Source organism: Dinoponera quadriceps, unplaced genomic scaffold, assembly GCF_001313825.1.
Source record: "Dinoponera quadriceps isolate SergipeBrazil2010 unplaced genomic scaffold, ASM131382v1 scaffold113, whole genome shotgun sequence".
In the NCBI taxonomy this organism is placed as follows: Eukaryota; Metazoa; Arthropoda; class Insecta; order Hymenoptera; family Formicidae; genus Dinoponera; species Dinoponera quadriceps.
The window spans coordinates 139,045-162,592 of NW_014554899.1; the positions used below are offsets into that span (position 1 = coordinate 139,045).

General features: G+C 49.2%; 1 protein-coding gene across 1 annotated transcript; it reads left to right on the forward strand.

Moving 5' to 3' along the window:
- The first annotated feature begins 6 nt into the window (after positions 1–6).
- On the forward strand, positions 7–23,548 carry LOC106742542 (dynein beta chain, ciliary-like). Its single transcript, XM_014615594.1, has 69 exons — positions 7–260; positions 455–567; positions 1,532–1,735; positions 2,190–2,455; positions 2,529–2,818; positions 2,876–3,143; positions 3,702–3,935; positions 3,998–4,105; positions 4,292–4,520; positions 4,585–4,737; positions 4,828–5,039; positions 5,097–5,330; positions 5,409–5,612; positions 5,670–5,861; positions 6,006–6,203; positions 6,456–6,730; positions 6,796–6,914; positions 6,976–7,287; positions 7,347–7,410; positions 7,473–7,622; positions 7,691–7,913; positions 8,059–8,154; positions 8,230–8,564; positions 8,631–8,787; positions 8,910–9,142; positions 9,298–9,587; positions 9,657–9,805; positions 9,870–10,115; positions 10,175–10,399; positions 10,468–10,669; positions 10,737–10,903; positions 10,966–11,354; positions 11,444–11,714; positions 11,782–12,044; positions 12,108–12,418; positions 12,473–12,588; positions 12,644–12,855; positions 12,938–13,120; positions 13,204–13,275; positions 13,364–13,579; positions 13,646–13,883; positions 13,973–14,165; positions 14,359–14,536; positions 14,593–14,721; positions 14,783–15,051; positions 15,105–15,217; positions 15,286–15,429; positions 15,487–15,648; positions 15,703–15,939; positions 15,994–16,524; positions 16,579–16,705; positions 16,762–16,895; positions 16,957–17,194; positions 17,255–17,442; positions 17,504–17,673; positions 17,786–17,959; positions 18,084–18,344; positions 18,425–18,700; positions 18,797–19,202; positions 19,309–19,625; positions 19,693–19,825; positions 19,907–20,188; positions 20,397–20,603; positions 20,905–21,238; positions 21,343–21,518; positions 21,590–21,700; positions 21,759–21,932; positions 21,990–22,138; positions 22,205–23,548. The coding sequence occupies exons 2-69, from the start codon at positions 483–485 to the stop codon at positions 22,497–22,499; spliced, it is 14,499 nt and encodes a 4,832-aa protein (XP_014471080.1). The 5' UTR covers positions 7–260; positions 455–482; the 3' UTR covers positions 22,500–23,548.

Genomic DNA, 23,548 nt, shown 5'->3' on the forward strand with positions numbered 1-23,548 from the left:
ATACGCCTCCCACTTCGAACGAATGTTTCGGTCGCACGAAACGTCGCGTAATCGCGCGCGCTGTACCGTCATCGAAACTACCGTCGTGCGGGTGGCGGAGTTTCCTCTTATTTTTGCCGCGATGACTATACCCCGAGACACTGTCGCGTCAACTCGTCAGTCGGGTTTCGAATCGGCTACGGATCAGCTGAATCGTCCGTCGCGTCGACTATTCTCACCGTTGCACCGTTGTCCTTTGGATAAGAGCGACCGATCCAATTGTAAGTATTATACAATAAATGTCTCAATCGAAGCTCAAGATCGGTTTCTTTCAACTCGGACGGGATTCGTATAAGATGTAACTGAAAACTTCTCGCTCCGAGTTTCAAATCGGTTACTCTTCTTCCGACTAATCGTTTTTCCTCAATATACGAAATACGATGTGCATATATATGTGCTTTTTGCTTTTTTAAAGTGAGTGGATAAATCATCGATCGGTCGAGATGGGCTTCGGTTTATCCACGGTCTTGTTCGTCCTCTTACTCAGGCTTTCTACGCACAGTTACCCGGTGTACGAGGAACTTTATGGTACGACACGTTAATATATTAAATCGATAGTGATGTGAAATTATATAAAATTATTACGTTTTTATTATTTCTCGAATATTTTTCCGAAGGAGAAGAATTTTTCTTTCGCCGTGTTAGTGTTGACAACTGTGTGAAGTATCACGAAAGCAACTCGGGCATTTTAAGATCAATAGGTCAGATCAATTTGATATTTGCATTATACGCGTATAAAAGTACGGCGAAAAAAAATTGACGTCGCGCGTTGTTACGCGTCAAAGTTACGAGTATTATCGAGTAAAATAATGTTTGCTTGTTATCGCAGTTAACGTCAATTTATTTTCACATTTCCGATGTGTACATTAGCACCGTTCGGTGATTCACCCGATAACACGATAAGGACAGAGAGACAATATCGAAATAGAACGTTCTCTTTCACAATTATGAGGGAGAGAATACCGAAAAGCAACCGCGAATGACGCGGTTTCTTTGCGCGCATAATTAACTCTCGGAAGCGAAAGATCGACGAAAGTCGTCCGTAATTTTCCAGCGTTACATTATCGATCGGCCGATCTCACGCTAAGCGCGATTGCGTGCGCCTACGCGCGCGTCGCTTTCTTCATGACGATAAGGAAATCCCTCGGTAGGGATGTCTGACGCAACGGGAATTTTTGCATATCACCGGACATCTCTCGTGAGCGGCTATATTTTGACAAATTCAAATTTTTTCTTTCTACGTCACGTATAGACATATTTGTCCTCCTAAATCAATCGTAGAGAATTTCGCGGCAAGAACTGACGCGCGTTATCTCGGGAGTAATCCCCCGTACGGGGAAAGAAATTTATAGCTAGTCAGGCGGACTCGTTAACGCGCGACTAAAAGTGCGGGATGCCCCGATTATAGTTTCAACGACCCACACCGGACTTTTCCTCACCTCATCGATCCCAATGTTGACGCAACGTGTAAATTCGAATCTACTTGGTGCAGAAGGCAGTCAGTGCAAGCTGGAAAATGGCGATAAGGGCATATGCAAGAAAATACCCGATTGTCCGTCCAGACTGCGGGAGGTGTTGGAGGGTAAGAGGTCCTCGGACTCGGCAGGACGTTGCGGTTTCGTGGATCGTATAGAAATCGTCTGCTGTCCATACGACATTGCTGATAGGAACGAAAGACTTCGGCCGGCGGAAATAGGTATGACGGTGTTTCCTTCCTTCCTTTCAAAACAGGAAAATTAATAAGGCGATCATACGAGTCGCCGTAGTTTCGTAGCATCTTTCCGAGATTCGATCGGCATTCCGCGCATCTACGAATTCGCAGTCGATTAACAACATTCTATCTTTACTCGAGAACAGGTTTCGCCTCCGTGATTTCCGATCGCGGCATTTATCTTCGCCGCCGTGTCCGGGATACGAAAGAGAGAGGCCTTTTGTCGTTATTTTTACCATCATCATTATTATTGGTATACGAATCGCATCGGGAGGTCATCGTTTATCGCGCTTTAATGTATGTCGTTAAGACGCAGAAATTACGCGCAAATCGTTTCCCAGAATTCGTTTAAATAAACGAACGGCGAGATGAAGACGCGCGCGGTGATGTAATAATCGGTCGTTCCCAACGAATATGCCAGAAGACGTGCGATTTTCAGCGTGCCGTCAGTACGAGAACGACATCGGGACGAATAACGACAAGCTACGACTGGAGGATGTGCAATTCCACATATGGAGTGGCACGCCAGCCGGACAAGGAGAATTCCCGTACATAGTCGCCCTGGGCTATGAGAACCAAGATCGGGACGACGACGACAATCCGGGAGACGTGAGGTACAGCTGCGGCGGCACGCTGATATCCTCCGAACACGTACTCACCGCCGCTCACTGCGTGAGTAACGTACAGGAGAAAGTACCGATCGAGGTAGGTCTCGGGTTCAAGGTCGGAGTCAAAATCGAGACGAGGAGCGGGGATGAGATCTCGTTTGGCCACACAGGTGCGGATCGGCAGCGAGGACCTGAGGAGCGACAACGCGCAACGAATCCCCGTAAGCGACGTGATACCGCACCCGTGGTACAAGCGCAGCGCCAATTACCACGATGTGGCTATCTTGAAACTACGGGCGCCCGTGCGCATGGGGAATAACGTCAAGCCGATTTGTATACAAACGAAATCCCTGACCAGCATGGACATGTCGGCGAACGTGTCGTTCATCGTCATCGGATGGGGAATTACCAATTTCGACGAGGGCCCGAGTAACAAGCTGATGAAGACGCCGGGACTCAGGTAACGCCCGAGTCTTCTTTCTCGTCATCGTTTTCACACACTTGTTGGCGTTTGCAGTTTAGTCGACAGGGAGTCGTGCGCCAAATCGTTCAACGACTTCAACAAATTGCCTCGTGGCCTGGACGAGAGTATGCTGTGTGCGCTGGACACGAACGAGACGAGAAGGGCGGACGCCTGCCAAGGAGACAGCGGCGGGCCTTTGCTCATGCTGGCCGGGCCGAGTCACAGCGTCGTGGGAATCACTGCGTTCGGCCAGACCTGCGGGGGACCCGTACCGGGCGTTTATACGGCGGTGTATTCCTATCTCGAGTGGATCGAGAGGCAGGTCTGGCCGAGGTAGACACTTTCGGGATCGTCGCGACAATCTAGTCATTGCGCGGAAGAAGCGTATTTTATACTTTTCTACCTATCCCACCCTCCTCTCTAATATGTCGTGAACATTCCGTGATTTTCTCATTCCGTCGTTGACTTTCCCGCCGTTCAATTCGTTCAATTGAATAACGAGACATTTCCCTCACGTGAACACTGTTATATTTGTTAAAATAAAAATGGCCGATAAGAGAGAAGAGGACGACGAACGGCTCGAATACATTTACAGATATTTGGTGCTCTCGAGAAAAATTAAAGCCGACAAATGGCTCAAGATGTTAACGAACGAGGAATTCAAGGTGCGATCTCGCTTTTCTTCGATCGATTCGTTCAAACGTGAATGCTTGAAAAAAAAAACAATTTGTTCACTAGAGCGATGCGATTCTGTAATTGTATGTAGTTTGTTCACACGAGCATACCACATAATTATAATTTGTTTCCGAGAAACTAATCAATTTTCGTTATCCGAGCGAATTAACACGGATCGTGTATTTTCAAATACAAACGCGTTTAGGAGACGATCGTGAGATTCCTGGACACACCGGAGGAAATGATTCTGACGATACAATTCAGTCCGGCCGGTGCGTTGATACCGTTTCTCGAGATACCGGTGGCAGCACGGACGAAGACGTCGTATTTCGTAAAGAGGCGTCCCGTCGAGATTACCAGGGAAAATTACAGGGATGTCGTTATGCCAGGCGATATGGCACCGAAACCTATCGAGGAATTGTCGGTTTTGGTCGAGGAGGTAGCGATTATCGTTTGCTTCTTACCCATGGCAAGGAATTGACCGTTATGTTCCGTGGCTAGGCTTACGTACCGATACTATCGAATCCGAAGAATCATAAAGGTTGGCCGTGCGTGGTCGGCGAGGACGTGAAGAAGCACGTCTACAACCTCCGCGGTGTAATATGTCAGGTACAACATTTCGATCCGCAAAGAAACATATATATAATTTATGCAGGCCGATAAAAACAAACTTATCAGACACCTCTTCAGTGTGATAAACGCAATAATAATTTCGCTTACAACCTGTACTCGGCTTGCATAAATTATATTTCCACTTTCTTGTGAGATTTGGGGAAAACGTCGCGGTGATTCCAGCTCAGGGGTAAGATGACGGGACAAACGTTGCTACCGATGCCGATGGGCGTCGAGCGAATATTCGATGAGGAACTGAAGACGCAACAAAGCGGCGGGACCGAGGTCGATATTCGCTTAAGAAGAGACATAGAGGCGATCGTGATGAAATGGTGCACGCAGATCGGTGACACGCTTCACGAGGAGAGCACGCGCGTCTTCCTGATCGATAAACATCCGCAACCGAGCGCGGGTATTCCCTCGAATCTCTTTTTCCGATCAAAACTAGAGGAGGAGAGAACATTCGTAACTTTCAGAAATCGAGTTTTGGCGTCAGCGGCTCGTAAACGTCGAATCCATTTACAACCAGATGAGGGATCCCCGAGTGAAAAAAATGGCGTCTATTTTGGAGCTGACCAAGAGTCCTTACTCGGCGTGTTTCAAGACTCTCCTGAGGAACGTTATCGCCGGTTAGTAACACGACACAATTCAATCTCAATTGTTCTGTAAAACTGAAAATCCCCTCCTTTCCGTCCCTTCGACGAATCCGTGGATTTTAGCGGTGATTGAGGCGCGCGACGTGTGCTCTTATCTCAAAGCCTTGGAGCCGCATTTCGAGGACATAAAAAATACCGGATTCAAAGATATACAGATGAAGCTGAAGCCGTTGCTGCATTGCGTGTGCCTGTTGTGGTCGAATTCGAAGTATTACTGCACCTCTACGCGAATCATCACGCTATTGGTCGAGATATCGAATCTGCTGATAAGCGAGGTACAATTCGAACGATCAAATTGTCCTACGGCTACCAGCTGACCAGCGGCTTTGCAGGCCGCGAAATACTTGGATCAGAATACCCTGTTCGCGGATGACGTTGGAGACAGTCTGACGCGTCTGGAGCACGTCATCAACGTTCTGACATACTATGTGGAAATGTTTGAAACTTTTCGGACTAAACTGGACACTTACTTCAAGCCGCCGAGCGAGCCAATCCTATGGAACTTTCACGACGAGTTGATATTCGGAGGAATAACAGACTTTCAGAAACGTCTGGGAGAGATAAAGGTCTGTGAACTTTTCCAGCTTTCCCCCGCTGTTTTATCTCGCACGAGACGTAAGAGCGAGGGGATTTCCCCCGTACAGATATTGTTCGAGACGGCGCGAGAGTATTTCAAATTGGAGAGGATGGAACTCGCGGGACTGAAAGGAAGAACGTTGTGTTCGAGGATCTACGATATCCATGAGAAATTTGTCAGGATTTACAATGAATTCGCAGAGCTTGAGTACGACATTTTAGCGGCGGAAGACACGCGATTCACCGATCATGTTACTTCCTTTTTAGCGAAGGTATACCCCCGACACCCCCGATCCAGCTGTTTCTATACTCGTCGTTGCTCGTCGTAGATGGAGGAGTTTGACAGAGAACTGGCTAGTATATTCGATCGGGCGTTCTCCGAGTGCCATAACACGGAGATTATGTTCAAATTGATGTGGATTATAGGCTCGATGGGCAATCGGCCGATCGTCATGGCGCAATTGTGGCACAACTACGAGAAACTGCTGCAAAGAATTCACGAACGTTTCGACGATATTAAAGTACGACGGTGAAGTTTCTTCATCCCCGGAATATCAACTGTCGTACGAATAATCGGTTGCGAAAAAAATTAAAACGCTCGCACACTAAAGTAGCGTTCAGTACGATCAGCGATGGACTTTTTTCGCTACCTTTGATCTTTCCAGGTCATATTCGACGGCGCCTTTAAAGATCACGACGAAATCGAGAGAGGACACTTTCCACCTGTCGCAAGTGCGTTATGTATGTTGAGGCAGTTGCGACAACGGATCGATTATCCGATGCAAAGCGTGAAATTGCTGGATCATCCTTTGGTAAATCTCAAAATAGCGCGCGACATCAAGCCCAAGTACGATCAGCTGCAGGTAACACATTCCGCAGAACCAACTCGAGTCGATCGATTTTCTTTCATCTCGATATAGAAATATTTATTCGATGAATTTCCTCTAGCCTGACCATTTTTTAACTGTGTATCCTTGAAAATTGTTTTTCTCATCATTGTTCAAACCGTAGTGAAATCCAGTGTACACGCTAGCTCGTCATTTTGTCAATGATTTTCTACACTTGTTTTCCTATAAACGTAACTTCGAAAAACGAGCGCATACTTTTGTCTCAAGTCGCTCCTGGACGCGATGGAGCACGAGATATTCACAAACTGGGCGGATAAAGTGCCCGACACCAGCAACACTCATTTGTCGAAGAGCCTGTTAACGATACGCGACAACCAGCTGCTCGATGTAAACTTCGACCCGGAGCTGACGGCGATCTTGCGCGAGACGCGTTACATGATTATCATGAAGAGGACAGATCTGCCCGAGGAAGCGATTCAGCTCTATTATAAAACGCAGTACTTCTTCGAGAGTACCTACAATCTCAGCTCGATTGTGCAACGGTGAGCGAGCCTGTCTCGGCGCGGCCTGTATCTCTCTTCACGCGTTTGTACTCTTCACACGGCAGGTACAACTGGATCAGAACTTATACTTCGTCCGTGGAGTTTGAGCTGGTGAGGCGAGAGATCGAAAAGGTGGACGAGTTGATTCGCGTCGGCCAGGAGACCTACGATTGGAGCTCTCCGGGTAAAGTAGCGCGATACATGAACGTCGACAGATAATAAAAGTTGGACTCGCGTTTGAGCAGAGGTGCCGGAATACATCGGCAATTTGCTGGCGTTGGTGCGGAAGTTACACTCGCGAATCTTTCGCGCTCAAGGGAACATCGCCGCATTGATGCGAATGATTTACTCGTGGGCGCTGTCGCCGATACTGCAGCGTAAGGATCTCAAGGACGAGAATCTGCTCGCTGTGGCTGAACGCGACGAAGCCTTTCAAAAGCGATACGACAAGATCTTGCAAGCCGTCAGGGAGTTGAGTCGAGTTTTGAACGAAAATTACAAACTGTTGTTCGATCTGCTGCCCGACTCGATGTACGAGGGAGACGAGCTGGACGAAGGTAAAATATATTCGTCTGCTTTTTCGCAGCATACTATGTTCGCATACATGTTCACACAGTGACGCTCGAGATACTCGAGGAGCAAGACAACGCGGAGAAACGGCCACTGGCGGAGAAATCGAGGTACGGATCGTTTTCAGCCTTCGAGTCAGCCGTGTGTTTACATCCGTACGTTATCGTTGTAGGATCGAGGAAGAGAAGGAGAGAGTCGGCAAAGATGATACCGAAATATCGTTGTTAACGAGCGAGCAAGTCGCTCAGATCAAGTGGAGGCCCTACCTCGCCTACGTCGACGATTCGATCTCGAAAGCTCTGATCCAAGCCGTTTCCAGCAGGTATATGCAACTTGATCGATTATCGATATCGTAATACCGGCGGAAAAGAAACGATGAAACGTCTCCAGCATATGTTACCTGCTCGACGAGACCGATCCGGAGAGCAACGTGTCGCCTCTTTTCGAGATTCAATTGTCGCTCCAACCACCGAACATCCTCTTCCATCCTGCGGTAGACCCGGACGATCCCGAAGGCTTCTACGCGTTCTTCGAGAGTCTGTTGCTCGACATGATGAGAATGGGGACGTTGATGCCGCGCGTGAATCCGGACGTCGCGACGGAGCATTACGGCGTACGTCCCCGTATACCGGGTGCTCGGTAAAAGGCGCGCGCGAATCTTTTGTCGAACACGTACGTAAACGAGTCGAAAATTGGACGTACACCGACTTTCGACTCGCCGTGTAATACTATAATAATCGTATAACGCTTCGCGATAGCACGACTTAGCGGAAGAAGAAGGTATCGTTTTCATGCTCGAGGAGACGTGTAATCGAATCAAGCTGGGTCTGGTGCAAGCACAGGAATACATCATTGTGAGAACTCCATGATCGTTTCATCGCATAAATTGTTCTACGCGATGAACCAATGTGATGTCTCCCGAATTTCAGACTTTTGACAAATTTGCCTGGCTATGGCTGGACGACAAACAGGAATATTTGAATTTGTTCTTACGATTCGGCCGTGCTCTCACGGACAAAGAAAAGGCCATGGTGGCTGAAGACTCGGAACACCTGAGAGAGAGAAAGCCGCAATTGTGCGACTTCAAGAGAGAGATCGACTACTTTGTGGAACTTTATGGAAAATGCAACGCGCTCGAGAACGAAACGGTCTTCCTACGTTGGTTGCGATTAGATATGAGAGCATTCAAGCAAGCTCTGCTGAACATAATCTGCAAGTGGACCAATACTTTCAAGACGTATCTCATCGATCGTGTCAACAGCGAGTATGTTAATCCTTTTTCCTCGCGATTTTAATCTCAACGTCTCAACGAACAACACGTATCGCACAGACTCGGAAATCTCAACGAATTTCTGACGAAAGCTCTGAAGAAATTTATGCAACCGGTCGCAGCGGACGATTACGAGGACTTGCTAGATACCATATATTATCTGAAGGAGGTTCGAGATCGACAGTACCAAATTGACGACATGTGGGAGCCTATCAAGGTGGTAGTCGCGTCCTTTCTCTTATTCGTAATAATTGATATAATAAACCGACCGACGTAAGAATAATCGTCGGAAACTTTCGCGACAATCAGCCGCTCACTCACGAGATAACGATCGCACAGGCGACTATAGATCTTCTCAGGCAGTACCAAGTTCAATTCGACGAGGAAACGTATGTCTGGCTGGCGGAATTGCCGGAGCAATGGGCGACGGTTAAGAAGTGGGCGGCGCAGGTGAAGCAGATCGTGAATCCCCTGATGGCGCGTCAGATCGAGCTGCTGAAGAAGCGTCTCAATTATTACGATTTCCAGCAGCAGAAGTATCTGGCGGAATTTCGCGAGAACGTCGTGTTCAGGTAGGCTGCACCGAGAAGAAAAATCTAGCTACGAATTATACTTATTTCTCAGTGTATGTTTACGCGTCTTTCTTTGTTGTCGAATCAGCAATTTTGGCAAATCAACGGAATAATTCCTAGTCTGTCTTGCATCTTAATTTATTTCGATTACCTAGCTTCGATTGCACTAACGTGTACGAGAAATTGGACGACATCAACAAAGATATCGTAGAGTTCGAGAAGAAATTGTGCGAGTTGCATGATCAAGCGAATATATTCGAGCAACAGGTGCCGGAGTTTAAACAAATCAAGCTCGGCAGAAAAGAGCTGAGGCTTTTGAAAAATCTGTGGGATTACGTGAATATCGTAACGTCGAATCTGGACGAGTGGAAGACGACGTACTGGAATAAGATAGACGTCGAAGGGATGGATCAAGAATGTAAAAGATTGATTCGGGAATTGAGGCGTAAGTATCTCGTCGGCTAGCGTTCGGTTCTTAGATGCCGACCGGAGAGAAAAAGTCGTATCATCTCAGAATTGGACAAGGAGGCGCGAACTTGGGACTTGTACATACACATGGAAGAGCAAGTGCGGAACATGATGTCGTCATTAAGGGCAGTTTCGGAACTGCAAAATCCCGCCATCAGAGACAGACACTGGCAACAGCTCATGGCCGAAACTCGAGTGCGTAAATTGCTAACTTCGTGTGTTCGCTTCGTACGACTCTAACCGTTGATTAACGCTACAGGTAAAATTCACGATGGACGACAAGACCACCTTGGAGGACTTGTTGAAATTGGAGCTTCACAAATACGAGGAAGAGGTGAAAGAAACGGTGGACAGGGCGGTTAAAGAAATGAACATGGAGAAGGTTCTCAAGGAGCTTCACAACACGTGGGACACTCTCGAGTTCGGCAAGGAGGTGCACGAGCGCACCAAGCTGAACGTCCTGAAAATAGACGAAGAAACGATCGAGACGCTGGAGGAGAATCAGGTAAACGTTATTCGATCTTTCGAAGCGGAGAAAAGAGACGAATCTCCGTGATGGTGCAGGTGCAACTGCAAAGTATGCTGGACTCGAGATATGTAGCCTACTTCCTCGGCGAAGTGACCGATTGGCAACAGAAGCTCAGTAACGCGGACGCCGCGATCAACGCCTGGTTTCACGTGCAACGCGCTTGGATGTACTTGGAGAGTATCTTCATCGGTTCGGAGGATATAAGGAGTCAATTGCCGGAAGAGACGAGGCGCTTCGAGAAGATAGACAAGGATTTCAAGGTGTAGATTACTTCGACTGCAACGAATACATACTCCGGATTAAACACGGTTCTTTCCCCGCATTGAAGGATCTCTTGAGAGAAGTGTCGATTAACTTGAACGTAGTGAAGTCGACGAACAAGCCGAGACTGCTGGATCGCCTGGAGGAGTTGGACAGGCAATTGAGCATCTGCGAGAAGGCGCTGTCCGATTACCTGGAGACAAAGAGACTGGCCTACCCGCGCTTCTACTTTATCTCGTCCGCGGATCTACTCAACATACTGAGCAACGGTAAACACATCTTCTCCCCCTCTCCTTCTCCCCGCGACAATGATCGGTCGAATCGCAACAACAACAGGGAACAATCCGGAGATGGTCTGCAAGCACTTGCCCAAGTTGTACGACTCGTTGGCGAGTCTCACGTGGAAAATGGAAGGAGGAAAAGCGACGAAGCACGCGAACGGGATGATCGCGAAGGACGGCGAGGAAATGGCCATATACGGGACGTGCGACTGCAGCGGAAAGGTGTGTGTGTGTGTGTGTGTGTGTGTCGAAATTTCAGTCACGTCTATCGTTGTTGACGCCAGGTTGAGATCTGGTTGAATCGCGTTACCGACGCGATGCGAAGAACCGTGCGACATCATTTCGGCCAGGCGGTCGCCTCGTACGACGAGAAGCCCCGCGAGCTCTGGATCCTGGATCACGAGGCGCAGCCGGCTCTGTGTGGCACCCAGATCTGGTGGACCACCGAGGTGAACATGGCGTTCGCACGGCTCGAGGAGGGATTCGAGAATGCGCTCAAAGATTACCAGAAGAAGCAGATCGGCCAGCTGAACACGCTGATCGCGATTTTGCGCGGCGAGCTCGACGAGAACGACCGGCGGAAGATCATGACCATTTGCACCATCGACGTGCACGCGCGCGACGTGGTCGGCAAATTAATATCCATCCGAGCGGAGAGCTCGTCCAGCTTCCAGTGGCAGTCGCAGTTGAGGCACAGGTTGTGACAGGCGCGATAAACGAGAAAAAAAGAAAAAAAAACAAACAAATCGTTTCGCCTCGTAGGTGGGACGATAAATCGGAAGATTGCGTCGCCAACATTTGCGACGCGTCTTTCGTGTACGCTCACGAGTACTTGGGCAATGTGCCACGGCTGGTAATTACGCCGCTGACGGACAGATGCTACATTACGCTGACGCAATCGTTGCATCTGATAATGGGCGGAGCACCGGCCGGGCCCGCCGGAACGGGGAAAACCGAGACGACCAAGGATCTCGGCAGAACCCTCGGACAAATGGTTTACGTATTCAACTGCTCCGAGCAAATGGATTACAAGGTACATTTTGTTTGTCCCTCGTGGCCCGGAAAAGAGCCTTTTCCCTCGATTTATTATTCTCACACAGTCGTGCGGCAACATATACAAGGGACTGGCGCAAACCGGTGCGTGGGGTTGCTTCGACGAATTCAACAGGATTTCCGTCGAGGTGCTGTCGGTCGTGGCCGTGCAAGTGAAATACATTCTGGATGGGGTGAAGAGCCGAAAGAAAACATTCCTGTTCTTCGGCGCGGAGCTCGATATCGTGCACACAGTCGGCATATTCATTACGATGAATCCCGGTTACGCCGGTAGAACGGAATTACCTGAGAACTTGAAGACGCTATTCCGGTAAAGATTTAACGCGTTTAACCCCGTCGAAGCAAAGCAATGAACGTTCGAATAACTTGACAGGCCCTGCGCTATGGTGGTGCCTGACTTTGAATTAATTTGCGAGATCATGCTGGTGGCCGAGGGCTTCCAAGAGGCTAGATTATTGGCGAGAAAGTTTATCGCTCTGTACACGTTGTGCCGAGAACTGTTGTCCAAGCAGGACCATTACGACTGGGGCTTGAGGGCCATCAAGTCCGTCCTGGTCGTCGCTGGAAAGTTGAAACGCGATGATAAGGAACGACCGGAGGACCAGGTCCTGATGAGAGCTCTGAGAGATTTCAACACGCCGAAAATCGTGACCGATGATGTTCCCGTGTTCATGGGATTGATAGGTGAGGAGAGTTTCCGCGTTCTCTTGCTTGTAAAGTTAAAGCATTTTCTTCCAGGAGATCTATTTCCCGCGTTGGACGTGCCGCGAAGAAGATACCTGGAATTCGAACAGACGGTCAAACTCGCGGCTCTAGACTTGAAGATGCAGCCAGAAGATGGATTCATTCTGAAGGTATGAAAGGCACGCTCGCCTTGAATTGACGATCGTAAGAGAAAGCTTTCTCCAGGTGGTACAATTGGAAGAGTTATTTCACGTTCGACACTCGGTCTTTATCGTCGGCCTCGCCGGGACCGGTAAGACCGAAGTCTGGAAAACGCTTAACAGAACGTATTCGAGCCAAAAACGCAAGCCGTACTACAACGATCTGAACCCAAAGGCGGTGACCAACGACGAGTTATTTGGCGTCATTAATCCGGCAACGAGGGAATGGAAAGACGGGTTCGTAGACAGCGCGCGCACCCGTCAATTTTCAACGCTCGCTCGCACGTACAACTTTCTATTCTTATTGCTACTTTTGCAGGTTGTTCTCCATGTTAATGAGGGAGCAGGCCAACATGGCCGGCGACGGCCCGAAGTGGATCGTGTTCGACGGTGACATAGACCCGATGTGGATCGAGTCGCTCAACACGGTCATGGATGACAACAAAGTCCTCACGTTGGCGAGTAACGAGAGAATCGCCTTGACGAAACACATGCGTCTTCTGTTCGAAGTTTCCAACTTACGGTGATCTTTCGTTCGCACGCCCGATCCACATATTGCGCGCGCGCTCATCTTCTTTATTTCAGGACGGCCACGCCGGCGACAGTCTCCAGAGCGGGGATTTTGTACATCAATCCGCAGGATTTGGGCTGGAGTCCGTGAGGAAATTTCATTTTTCTCAAACTAATCGGGATAAATATCCGTTATTTGCGAGCAACAATTTTGCTGAGAACTTTTTCCCCGCAGATTCGTAACCAGTTGGATAGAAACGAGAGATCATTCTGAACGCGCTAATCTGTCGATTCTCTTCGAAAAGTACGTACCACCTCTGCTGGAAGTGACAAAATTCAAGTTCAAGAAGATCACTCCTCTACCGGAAATATGTCACATAGAAACGCTTTGTCATTTGCTCGACTGTTTTTTAACCAAAGAGAACGTGCCGCCGGAGTGTCCGAAGGAATGGTAATGAATGAGATTCTTCTGCGAGAGTGCTTGAAAGTCGATAAAAGCCGAGCGTTCACGTTTCAGGTACGAATTGTATTTTGCATTCGCCTGCATCTGGGCGTTTGGTTCCGCAATGTTTCGAGATCAGTTGATAGATTGGCGAAACGAATTCAGCAAGTGGTGGCAGAACGAGTTCAAAACCGTCAAGTTTCCAGCGGGTGGCAACGTATTCAATTACTTTATAGAACCGGAGACAAAAAAGTTGGTACCCTGGACCGAAAAAGTTGCCCTCTTCGCGCTGGACTCGGATATTCCGCTTCAGGTTTGCAAACATCGAAATGACAAAGAGAAATTGCGGAGAAAATAAGTAGTAACGGAAGAAATCAAACGAAAGATAAACGTTTAATGCAGTCAGCTTTGGTGCCAACCGGGGAGACAACGCGTCTGCGCTTTTTCCTGGATTTGTTGGTGAAGAAGCGTGTCCCGGTGATGTTGGTGGGCGGAGCGGGCTGCGGAAAAAGCGTCATCATGGCGGACAAATTGACGAATTTGCCAGACACTTACAATGTCGCGAACGTCCCTTTCAATTTCTACACTACGTCGGGTAAGTATAGATTAGGAACGAAAATGATTTTTGCAGTCGTGAAAAGCGAAAATTTGGCTTATTTATTAACGCGTGTAATTCGTCGTTGTAACTCGACAAATTTGTGAATTCGAGGAGCCGTGGTATGGTGCGCAAATAATAAACGCGACATCGCATGTCGTCTAATGAAAGATCATATTGGTCGTTCGAAAAGATACGTTGCAGAAGATGCTGGAAAAACATTTGGAGAAGAAGGCGGGACGTAATTACGGGCCACCGGGCACAAAACTTCTCATATATTTCATAGACGACATGAATATGCCGGAAGTGGATACTTACGGCACCGTGCAGCCTCACACTCTCATCAGGCAACATATCGATTATAATCACTGGTAATAGATTCGTTCGATTTTACGTAAATGCGGTGGATTTATACGTTCCGATATAGGTACGACCGAACGAAGCTGACGCTGAAGGAGATTCACAATACGCAATACGTATCTTGCATGAACCCGACCGTGGGAAGTTTCACCATAGATCCGCGTTTACAGAGACACTTTGCCGTATTCGCAGTCAGGTATTCGAACGAAAGAGAAGAGATTTCCTTCATTCTATACATCGCGAAATCGATTTGTCAGCTTCCCGCAAGCCGAGGCGCTCACGACGATATACAGTCAGATCCTGGAACAGCACGTGACGGACCCGCGAACCAAGTTTAATCCGGCGGTACAAAAATTCGCGGTTCCCTTGATAAACGCCGCGTTGTACCTCCACGACAAGATATCCGCGACCTTCCTACCGACGGTCATCAAGTTCCATTACATCTTCAACTTGCGCGACTTGACCAATATATTCCAAGTAAGACTCTCAACGAGAGAGAAGGAGCGATTTTTCATATTTCTCACACGCAGGGAATGCTGTTCGCCCACGGCGACGTCCTGCCACTTCCGAGTAACATAGTCAGACTTTACGCTCACGAAGCGACGCGGGTATATCGCGACAAATTGGTGAACTTTGAGGATCAGAGAATGTTCGATCGACTGTTGCTCGAGGCGCTTCGCAAGAATATACCTGTACGTTATTTATAAAATCATTTTTTTACCACTTTTCTCATTCTTTTTCGTTCGATCGACGCGTTCAGGAACTGGACGAAAATGAACTGAAGCAGCCATTGATATACTGCCACTTCGCGGATGGGATCGGCGAGCCGAAATACGCGCCTGTTAAAGACTGGACGCAACTTGTGAAATCACTGGACGACGCTCTGCGCAATTACAACGAGCTGGTAAATGAGCATCGTTGTACGTAAACGAGCGTCACCGAGCGCGCTGTTGTTACGCAGGTGTCCGCGATGAATCTGGTATTGTTCGAGGACGCGGTGCATCACGTGTGTCGTATCAACAGAATATTGGAGGCACCGAGAGGCAACGCGCTTCTGGTGGGCGTAGGTGGTAGCGGCAAGCAGTCCTTATCTCGCCTAGCCTCCTTCGTTTCCTCGTTGGAGGTAAGCAAGCGTGTCAATTTCGCACGAACCCATTACTTCAGCAAAGACGCACAGGTGTTTCAAGTACAGCTGCGCAAAGATTACTCGCTGAACGAACTGAGAGCCGACTTGGCCGTGTTGTATCTGAAGGCCGGTGTCAAGGATATCGGTGTTACCTTCTTAATGAGCGATTCTCAAGTAGCCGAGGAAAAGTTCTTGGTCGTGGTGAACGATATGCTGGCGTCCGGGGAGATTGCGGAATTATTCACCGACGAAGATGCGGACGGCATCGTCGACGCCGTGCGCAACGAGGTGAGACGGGACGAATGTGTGTTTTTGAGAAGAATTAATTTGAAGATGCTTCAGGTGAAGCAAACCGGCGCGATCGACACCAAGGAGAACTGCTGGAAATTCTTCATCGAGCGCGTGCGAACGCAATTAAGATGCGTCCTGTGCTTCTCGCCGGTCGGGGCGACTCTACGGAAAAGAGCCAGGCAGTTCCCCGCGATAGTAAATTGCACCGCGATCGACTGGTTTCAGGACTGGCCACAGGAGGCTCTGGAATCCGTGTCGGCGACGTTCCTCGAGGTACTGAATATATTTACATATTGTATCGCACACGAACGATCGTCCTTTTGCTCGCAGGAGCTGGAGGAGCTACCGGCTGAATACCGGATGTCCGCGTCGCTTTTCATGTCGTACGTTCACACGAGCGTGAACCACACGTCCGAGATATATCTGCGAAACGAGAGGAGATACAACTACACGACGCCGAAGTCGTTCCTCGAGCAGATCTCTTTGTACTCGAAGCTGCTGACGGAGAAGACTCACGACCTGACAGCGATGATCTCGCGTCTCACTGATGGATTGATCAAGCTCGAGTCTTGTTCCGTTCAGGTAGCTCGTCTTCCCCTCAGTCTCTCGCGAGTTTCTCCAAACTATTCTATTTAGGTCGACGAGCTGAAGATCGTGCTGGCCGCTCAGGAGATCGAATTGAAGAAGAAGAACGAGATAGCCGACAAAATATTGGTCGAAGTGCGAGCGGAAAACGCGAAAGCGGAGGCGGAGAAAACTATCGGTAAGATTAGAGAGCGGAGGTGATAACAGGCGAGGGAATAACGAGGAAATGTTCAGTGTCCGAGGAGGAAGCGAGGGTGGCGGAGATAAAGGAGACCGTGTCGGAGAATCAAAGGCGTTGCGACGAAGACCTGGTCCGCGCCGAGCCGGCGGTGAGACAGGCCGAAGCAGCGCTCGATACCCTGAACAAGGTGAACATGGATATCGCGTAAAATGTTGAAATCTCGAGAACGATCCTCGTTTCGCTCGCAGAACAACTTGACGGAACTGAAATCGTTCGGGACCCCGCCGGAAGCGGTGGCGAAAGTCGCCGAGGCCGTGCTCGTCCTGTTCTCGCCGAAGGGTAAAGTGCCGAAGGACAGGAGCTGGAAGGCTTGCAGAGTGGTAATGGGATCAATCGACGGATTTCTAACGCAGTTGCGCAATTACGACAAAGAGAACATACATCCGGATGTCGTGAAGGCGATTCAGCCTTACATCACCGACAAAGGTAAAAACGCGCGCGCCGTTGAAATTCTCGACTCACAGAGTGCGGCGCGGCGAATCGCAGAGTTCGACCCGGAGTTCGTCTACTCGAAATCGCAAGCGGCGGCGGGGCTCTGCAGCTGGGTGAAAAACATCATGGTGTTCCATTACATCAACGAGAGCGTGAAACCTCTGAGAGCGGCGCTCGCTCAGGCGAACTTCGAGCTGAGGACGGCCATGGACAAATTGAATTCCTTGAGAAGTCGTTTGACGGTAAGGCTTCTACCTTGTGTGTCGCTGGACTAATTATCGCGCGATATATTATCTCGTTCAGGAGCTTCAAAAGGTGCTGGACGTGTTGGACGAGAAGATGAGCGTGGCTCTGGCAGCGAAGCAAAAGTGTCAGGACGAAGCGGAAGCGACCGCGTTTACCATCAATCTGGCGAATCGATTGGTAAACGGCCTCGCGTCCGAGAACATTCGCTGGGCCGAGACCGTGCAAGTGTACGATATCCTGCTTAAAGAAAAAAAAAACACTTGTTTCGCTGAGATATAATAACGATTCCCGCGCTTTACCCGACGGAGGATTCCTAAACACGTTTACGATGAAAACCAGATTGAAGAAGTCCGGAATTACTCTGCCGGGTAACGTGCTGCTCGTCACGGCGTTTATTTCTTACATGGGATGCTTCACGAGGAAATATAGAGTGGATCTCATGAATTTACATTGGTTACCGTTCCTCGACAAGCTGCAAGTGCCGATACCGCGCACACCCGACTTGGATCCGCTGTCTTTAATGACCGACGACGCGAAAATCGCCCAGTGGAATAACGACGGTGAGAGGCGCTCACCGGACGCGAGGAAACGCGAGTATTAAATATAGCGTGACGCGCGCAGGTTTACCCACGGACAGAATGTCCACGGAAAACGCCACGATACTCAGCAACTCCTCCAGATGGCCGCTGTTGATCGACCCGCAGTTGCAAGGGATCAGGTGGATCAAGAACAAATACGCGGACGATCTGATGGTGCTGCGCTTGACTGACAAGAATTATCTCGACAGAATCGAACACGGCATCGTGAATGGCCGAGTGGTGCTGCTGGAGAGCATCGTGGAGACGGTCGACGCTGTTTTAGAGCCGATCCTGGCTCGAGTTTTGATCAAGAGGGGAAGGTATTTCTCTCTCTCTCTCTCTCTCTCTCTCTCAACCAGGATTTATCCAGCTAGGAAAATTGACCTTGCGATTTACCAAGGGCCATCAAGGTAGGAGACAAAGAGGTGTATTACGACCCGCGATTCCATCTCATCCTGCAAACGAAACTGGCGAATCCCCATTACAAGCCGGAGATGCAAGCTCAAACTACGCTCATCAATTTTACGGTTACGAAAGACGGTTTAGAGGAGCAGCTATTAGGCGCCGTCGTGAAAGCGGAGCGTCCGGATTTGGAAGCGACCAAAGCCGAGCTCACGACCCAGCAGAACACGTTCAAGATCACGCTGAAGGCGTTGGAGGACGATCTGTTGCACAGGTGCGTAACGGGTTGAACCGGTCGTGCTATCCTTCAAACGTTAAGAATAGAAGCGATTGTCTCGCTCGAGCGTATTCCTTTTGTTTTTTTATCAAGGTTGTCGTCGGCGGGTCCCGACATACTGAGCGACGTCGCCCTCGTAGTGAACCTCGAGACTACGAAGAAGACGGCCAGCGAGATCGAGGGAAAGGCGATCGAGGCGAAGGTTACCGCTACGAGGATAGACGAGGCGCGGGAGTCCTACCGGCCCGTGGCGTCCAGGGCCAGCCTCCTATACTTCATCCTTAACGATCTCAACAAGATCAACATGCTGTACCAATTTTCTCTGAAGGCGTTCAGCGTGGTCTTCCAGAACGCCATTAAATTTGCGGAGCCGGCGGACATCCTTGGTAAACGCGTCGCCAGTTTGATCGACAGCGTCACGTATTTGGTTTTTACGTACACCAGCCGAGGACTGTTCGAGAGCGACAAGCTCATATTTTTGTGCCAGCTGACTCTTCAGGTACTCAAATCCTTCCGCGCTATCTAATCTTAAAGTACGCGTCGGAAGAGGTAACCTTGGTCGACCGTGTGTGTATAGTAAGGCGGACGAACGTTACGGTTTACAGATCCTATTGCAAACGGAGGAGATAGAGCAAGTCGAAGTGGACTTTCTCCTGCGATTCCCTTACTTGCCGGATCTAACGAGTCCAGTGGACTTTCTCAGTAACGTTGGCTGGGGTGGCGTCAAGTATCTGAGCGGTATGGAAAATTTCCACAATCTGGATCGCGACATGGACGGTGCCGCGAGAAGATGGAAGAAGTTTGTCGAGTCGGAAACGCCGGAGAGGGAGAAATTTCCTCAAGATTGGAAAAATAAAACGGCCTTCCAGAGATTGTGCATAATGAGATGCGTGAGACTGGATCGAATGGTCTATGCTATACGGTAATTTGTCGTAATATCCGGAGCTCGAATTTTTACCTCTCGACATTAATGCGTTCCAACGACGCAGATGCTTCGTGGAAGAGAAGCTGGGCAACAAATTTATACAGTTCCGAGCGGAACCCTTCGAGAAAACGTTCCAAGATATGTGCGCGAACACGCCGGTATTTTTTATTCTATCTCCGGGAGTCGATCCTTTGAAGGTACGTGTGATGCAACTCAAATATATCGCTTTCGAAAGAAATCAAGTAATTTGGAAAACGATAAAGAATGAACGCCCGTAGGACGTGGAGAAACTCGGCAAGCGGCTCGGCTTCACGTTCGACGCGCAAAATTTCCACAATGTATCGTTGGGACAAGGTCAGGAGCCCGTCGCGGAGGAGACGATGGACATCTCGGCGCACAACGGTCACTGGGTTATACTCCAGAACGTTCATCTGGTGAGAAAGTGGTTGCCGAATCTCGAGAAGAAGATGGAACAGCTTTCGGAGAAGCCGCACGAAGATTATCGTCTCTACATTAGCGCGGAACCGAGTCCCGACCCTCACGAGTCGATAATACCGCAGGTATTAAAAACGCTCCGACACGCGCTCGGAAAGTGACGCATTGTTCGTTCACTCACGCACGATTTATTACGACACGACCTCCTTCGCTTTATCCAACGAATGTGCGGGAATTCACTATCTGGAGAAAAAGAAACGTCGCGTTATTTTCCGAAAATACGTTCTCGGCAAATTTGGCGCTCGACCGATATATCGATGCGATTGATACCAGGGTATACTGGAATCGGCCATAAAAATCACCAACGAACCGCCGACGGGTATGCGCGCCAATATCCACAAAGCACTGGATAACTTTAGCCAAGACACGCTGGAGGCCTGCGGCAAAGAGACCGAGTTCAAAGCTATTCTCTTCGCCCTTTGCTATTACCACGCCGCCATAGCCGAGCGCAGAAAATTCGGGGCGCAAGGATGGAACAGGGTCGGTATAAATCTACCCATGAATCTGACTGTTCGAACGATTCGACTCGTAAGATAACGCGGATAAGAAAACGGCTGTTGTGATATTTTTAATTTCGCGAGAGGATAATAAACGAATATTCGCGAAGGATTAATGAGGATGAAATGTGCGTTTGTCCGGAGAATAGCCCCGTCATTGAACATACAATGAAAAATCGACAGCCGCGATCTTAAAGAGCCCGTCACCTACCGAGCCAATGTAAATATGCAAAGAGAAATGTGATCCAATAGATTGCAATAAGGAGAAGATGATATCTTTGCAGTCGTATCCGTTCAATGTCGGCGACTTGACCATTAGTGCGTCGGTATTGTTGAATTATCTCGAGGGCAACGCCAAGGTACCATGGGAAGATCTACGTTACTTGTTCGGCGAGATCATGTACGGCGGTCACATAACAGACGACTGGGACCGAAGACTGTGTCGGACGTACCTCCTCGAGTATCTCCAGCCGGAACTGGTCGAGGGTGAGATGTATCTGGCCCCGGGTTTTCTGCTGCCACCCAGTGGCGATTACGCGAGCTATCATCAGTACGTGGAGGATTATTTGCCAGCGGAGAGCCCCGTGCTATACGGACTTCACCCGAACGCGGAGATCGGTGAAATTCTTCGATCGATCGTGGGGGGAAAAGCGAGTCGTTCCCTTCTCACGCTTTAATCCCTCTTACTTGCGAATCGAATAATGAATTCTCCCATCGCGCAGGATTCCTCACGAGCACGGCGGAGAATTTGTTCAAGACGATCTGGGAGATGCAACCGCGGGACATCGTCGACGCGACAGTCGGCGTGTTGTCGAAAGAGGACAAGGTGAAGGCTCTAATAGAGGATCTGTTGGACAAACTTCCCGAGCAGTTTAATATGCAAGAGTTAATGAGCAAGGTTGTTAAACACTCCGAACTGTCGAATTAAGATAAGCGTTAAACGGTAATGATAAAGTAAGCGACTCGCAGGTGGAAGATCGTACACCTTTCGTCATCGTGGCTCTTCAGGAATGCGAGCGTATGAACGCGTTGACCAACGAACTGAAAAGATCCCTGGGAGAACTCGATCTCGGTCTGAAGGTAATCCCACCCACAAAAGAAGTCGCGCAAGGCGATCAATCGAGAAATACGGTTCTAGGGCGAGCTCACGATCAGCGCGGACATGGAAGATCTGCAGAATCATCTGTTCTTTGAGTCGGTGCCACCGTCTTGGACCAGATACGCCTATCCCTCCACTTTGGGACTGTCCAGCTGGCTCGCGGATTTGCTCAGTCGAATCACCGAGCTGTCGAATTGGACGGCCGACTTTAACGTAAGCGAACGACGAAAAATATTGAAAAAATTCGACTCAAATTGTACTTCGACACAGTTGCCATCGTCGATCTGGCTGGGTGGTTTCTTCAATCCGCAGTCCTTCCTTACCGCCATAATGCAGCAGACCGCCCGTAAAAACGAGTGGCCCTTGGACAAGATGTGCTTGCATTGCGACGTAACCAGGAAGCAGAAGGAGGAAATCACGTGAGTTTCGACGCGTAAATATCGATTGTTTTCCGGCGAGACGGTAAGAAGGAGAGTTTCGGCCAGGGCGGCGCCGCGCGAAGGCGCCTACGTGAACGGCCTATACGTGGAGGGTGCGCGATGGGACGCGACGACCGGCTTCATCGCGGACTCCCGGCCGAAGGAGCTGCTGTCCCTGATGCCGGTGGTGTTCGTCAAGGCGATCACGCAGGACAAGCAGGAGACGAAGAACGTGTACGAGTGCCCGTTGTACCGAACTCGAACGCGCGGTCCCACCTATATCTGGACGTTCAACCTGAAGACCCGCGACAAACCCACCAAGTGGACGTTGGCCGGCGTCGCGATTCTCCTGCAGATTTGAGCCTCCTCCTACTTTTTCTTCCCCCTCAGCGATAATTACAACGCGCGTATGTGTGTGCTCGTTTCTTTTCGGGAGAACAACGACGTCTCGATTGATCGAATCGAGAGCGCATGCTTTTTCGTCGAGAGTAAGGAAGAGGAACTTTCGCGCACATCCGGTGCTTTCTTACCGACGGCTATGCTCTCGCGGTGGCGCGTATTGTATCAGCCGACGCGTTTGACGAGTCAACGATACACGACGACAATATGATTGGAGGGTTCGAGGAAGTGGTCACCTTTATCGGTTGCGTCGTAATTGTCCGTTTCGCGATGACGCATCTGGTTTCGTGTGTCGACGCGGAATTTCGGACACGCGAGCGCGCGGAAACGAAAACTTGGACTCGGCTAATGCACCGTCCTTTCAACCGTTTTCCCGTGCGGCCAGTTTTTCTCTTAAAAAAAAAAAAAATATCGTGTGTGAGTAAAATCAGCACTAATTGCGTCTTTACCTTTAGAGATTTAATAATCAAACTCTCTTTCATGGATAAGCCTTGACTCATTCGCCGCCGCGTCTAGACGAGTGGTCGGCGCTACCTGTCTCGGATTAAGAAAGAGTCGGGAAATATTTTTTGGTCATTAAACTAATTAGATTACCGGTATTGCGGCGGTCAGCTATAAATTAGCGTTCCAGGTCCTTTACGGTTGCTCCGTCCTCGGCCGAGAACGCCTTCGGGGCAAACGCGCGTTTCTGGTATTTATAGGGGACCTACCGGGCGAAGGTGAGATGAATGCGACGAGACTTGGTAAAAACTGTGTCCGATCGAACGTCGGATCGCTACCGCTCGGACGCGCAGCTCTCCGTGAGCTTATTTTACACGACCTATGTTTCGCGACAAGAGTCGAATTCCATCTATATAGCTCTGTGCAATATCATTCCGACATAAGTTGTCCTGTAATAAGTACATGCCCGTAAATATACGACCTGTGATTAACAAGTCAAGAAGAAGCCACCCATCGCATCGAGAAGAAACTTTCGGCCGTCCTACCCGTCAAAATTAAAGTCACAGCAAA

Coding starts and splice junctions, on each gene's coding strand:
- LOC106742542 (XM_014615594.1), top strand. CDS start 483: ATGGGCTTCGGTTTATCCACGGTCTTGTTCGTCCTCTTACTCAGGCTT. Junction 9,806..9,869: donor AGCTCATGGCCGAAACTCGA/GTGCGTAAATTG, acceptor TTAACGCTACAG/GTAAAATTCACGATGGACGA. Junction 14,722..14,782: donor TTTGCCGTATTCGCAGTCAG/GTATTCGAACGA, acceptor TCGATTTGTCAG/CTTCCCGCAAGCCGAGGCGC.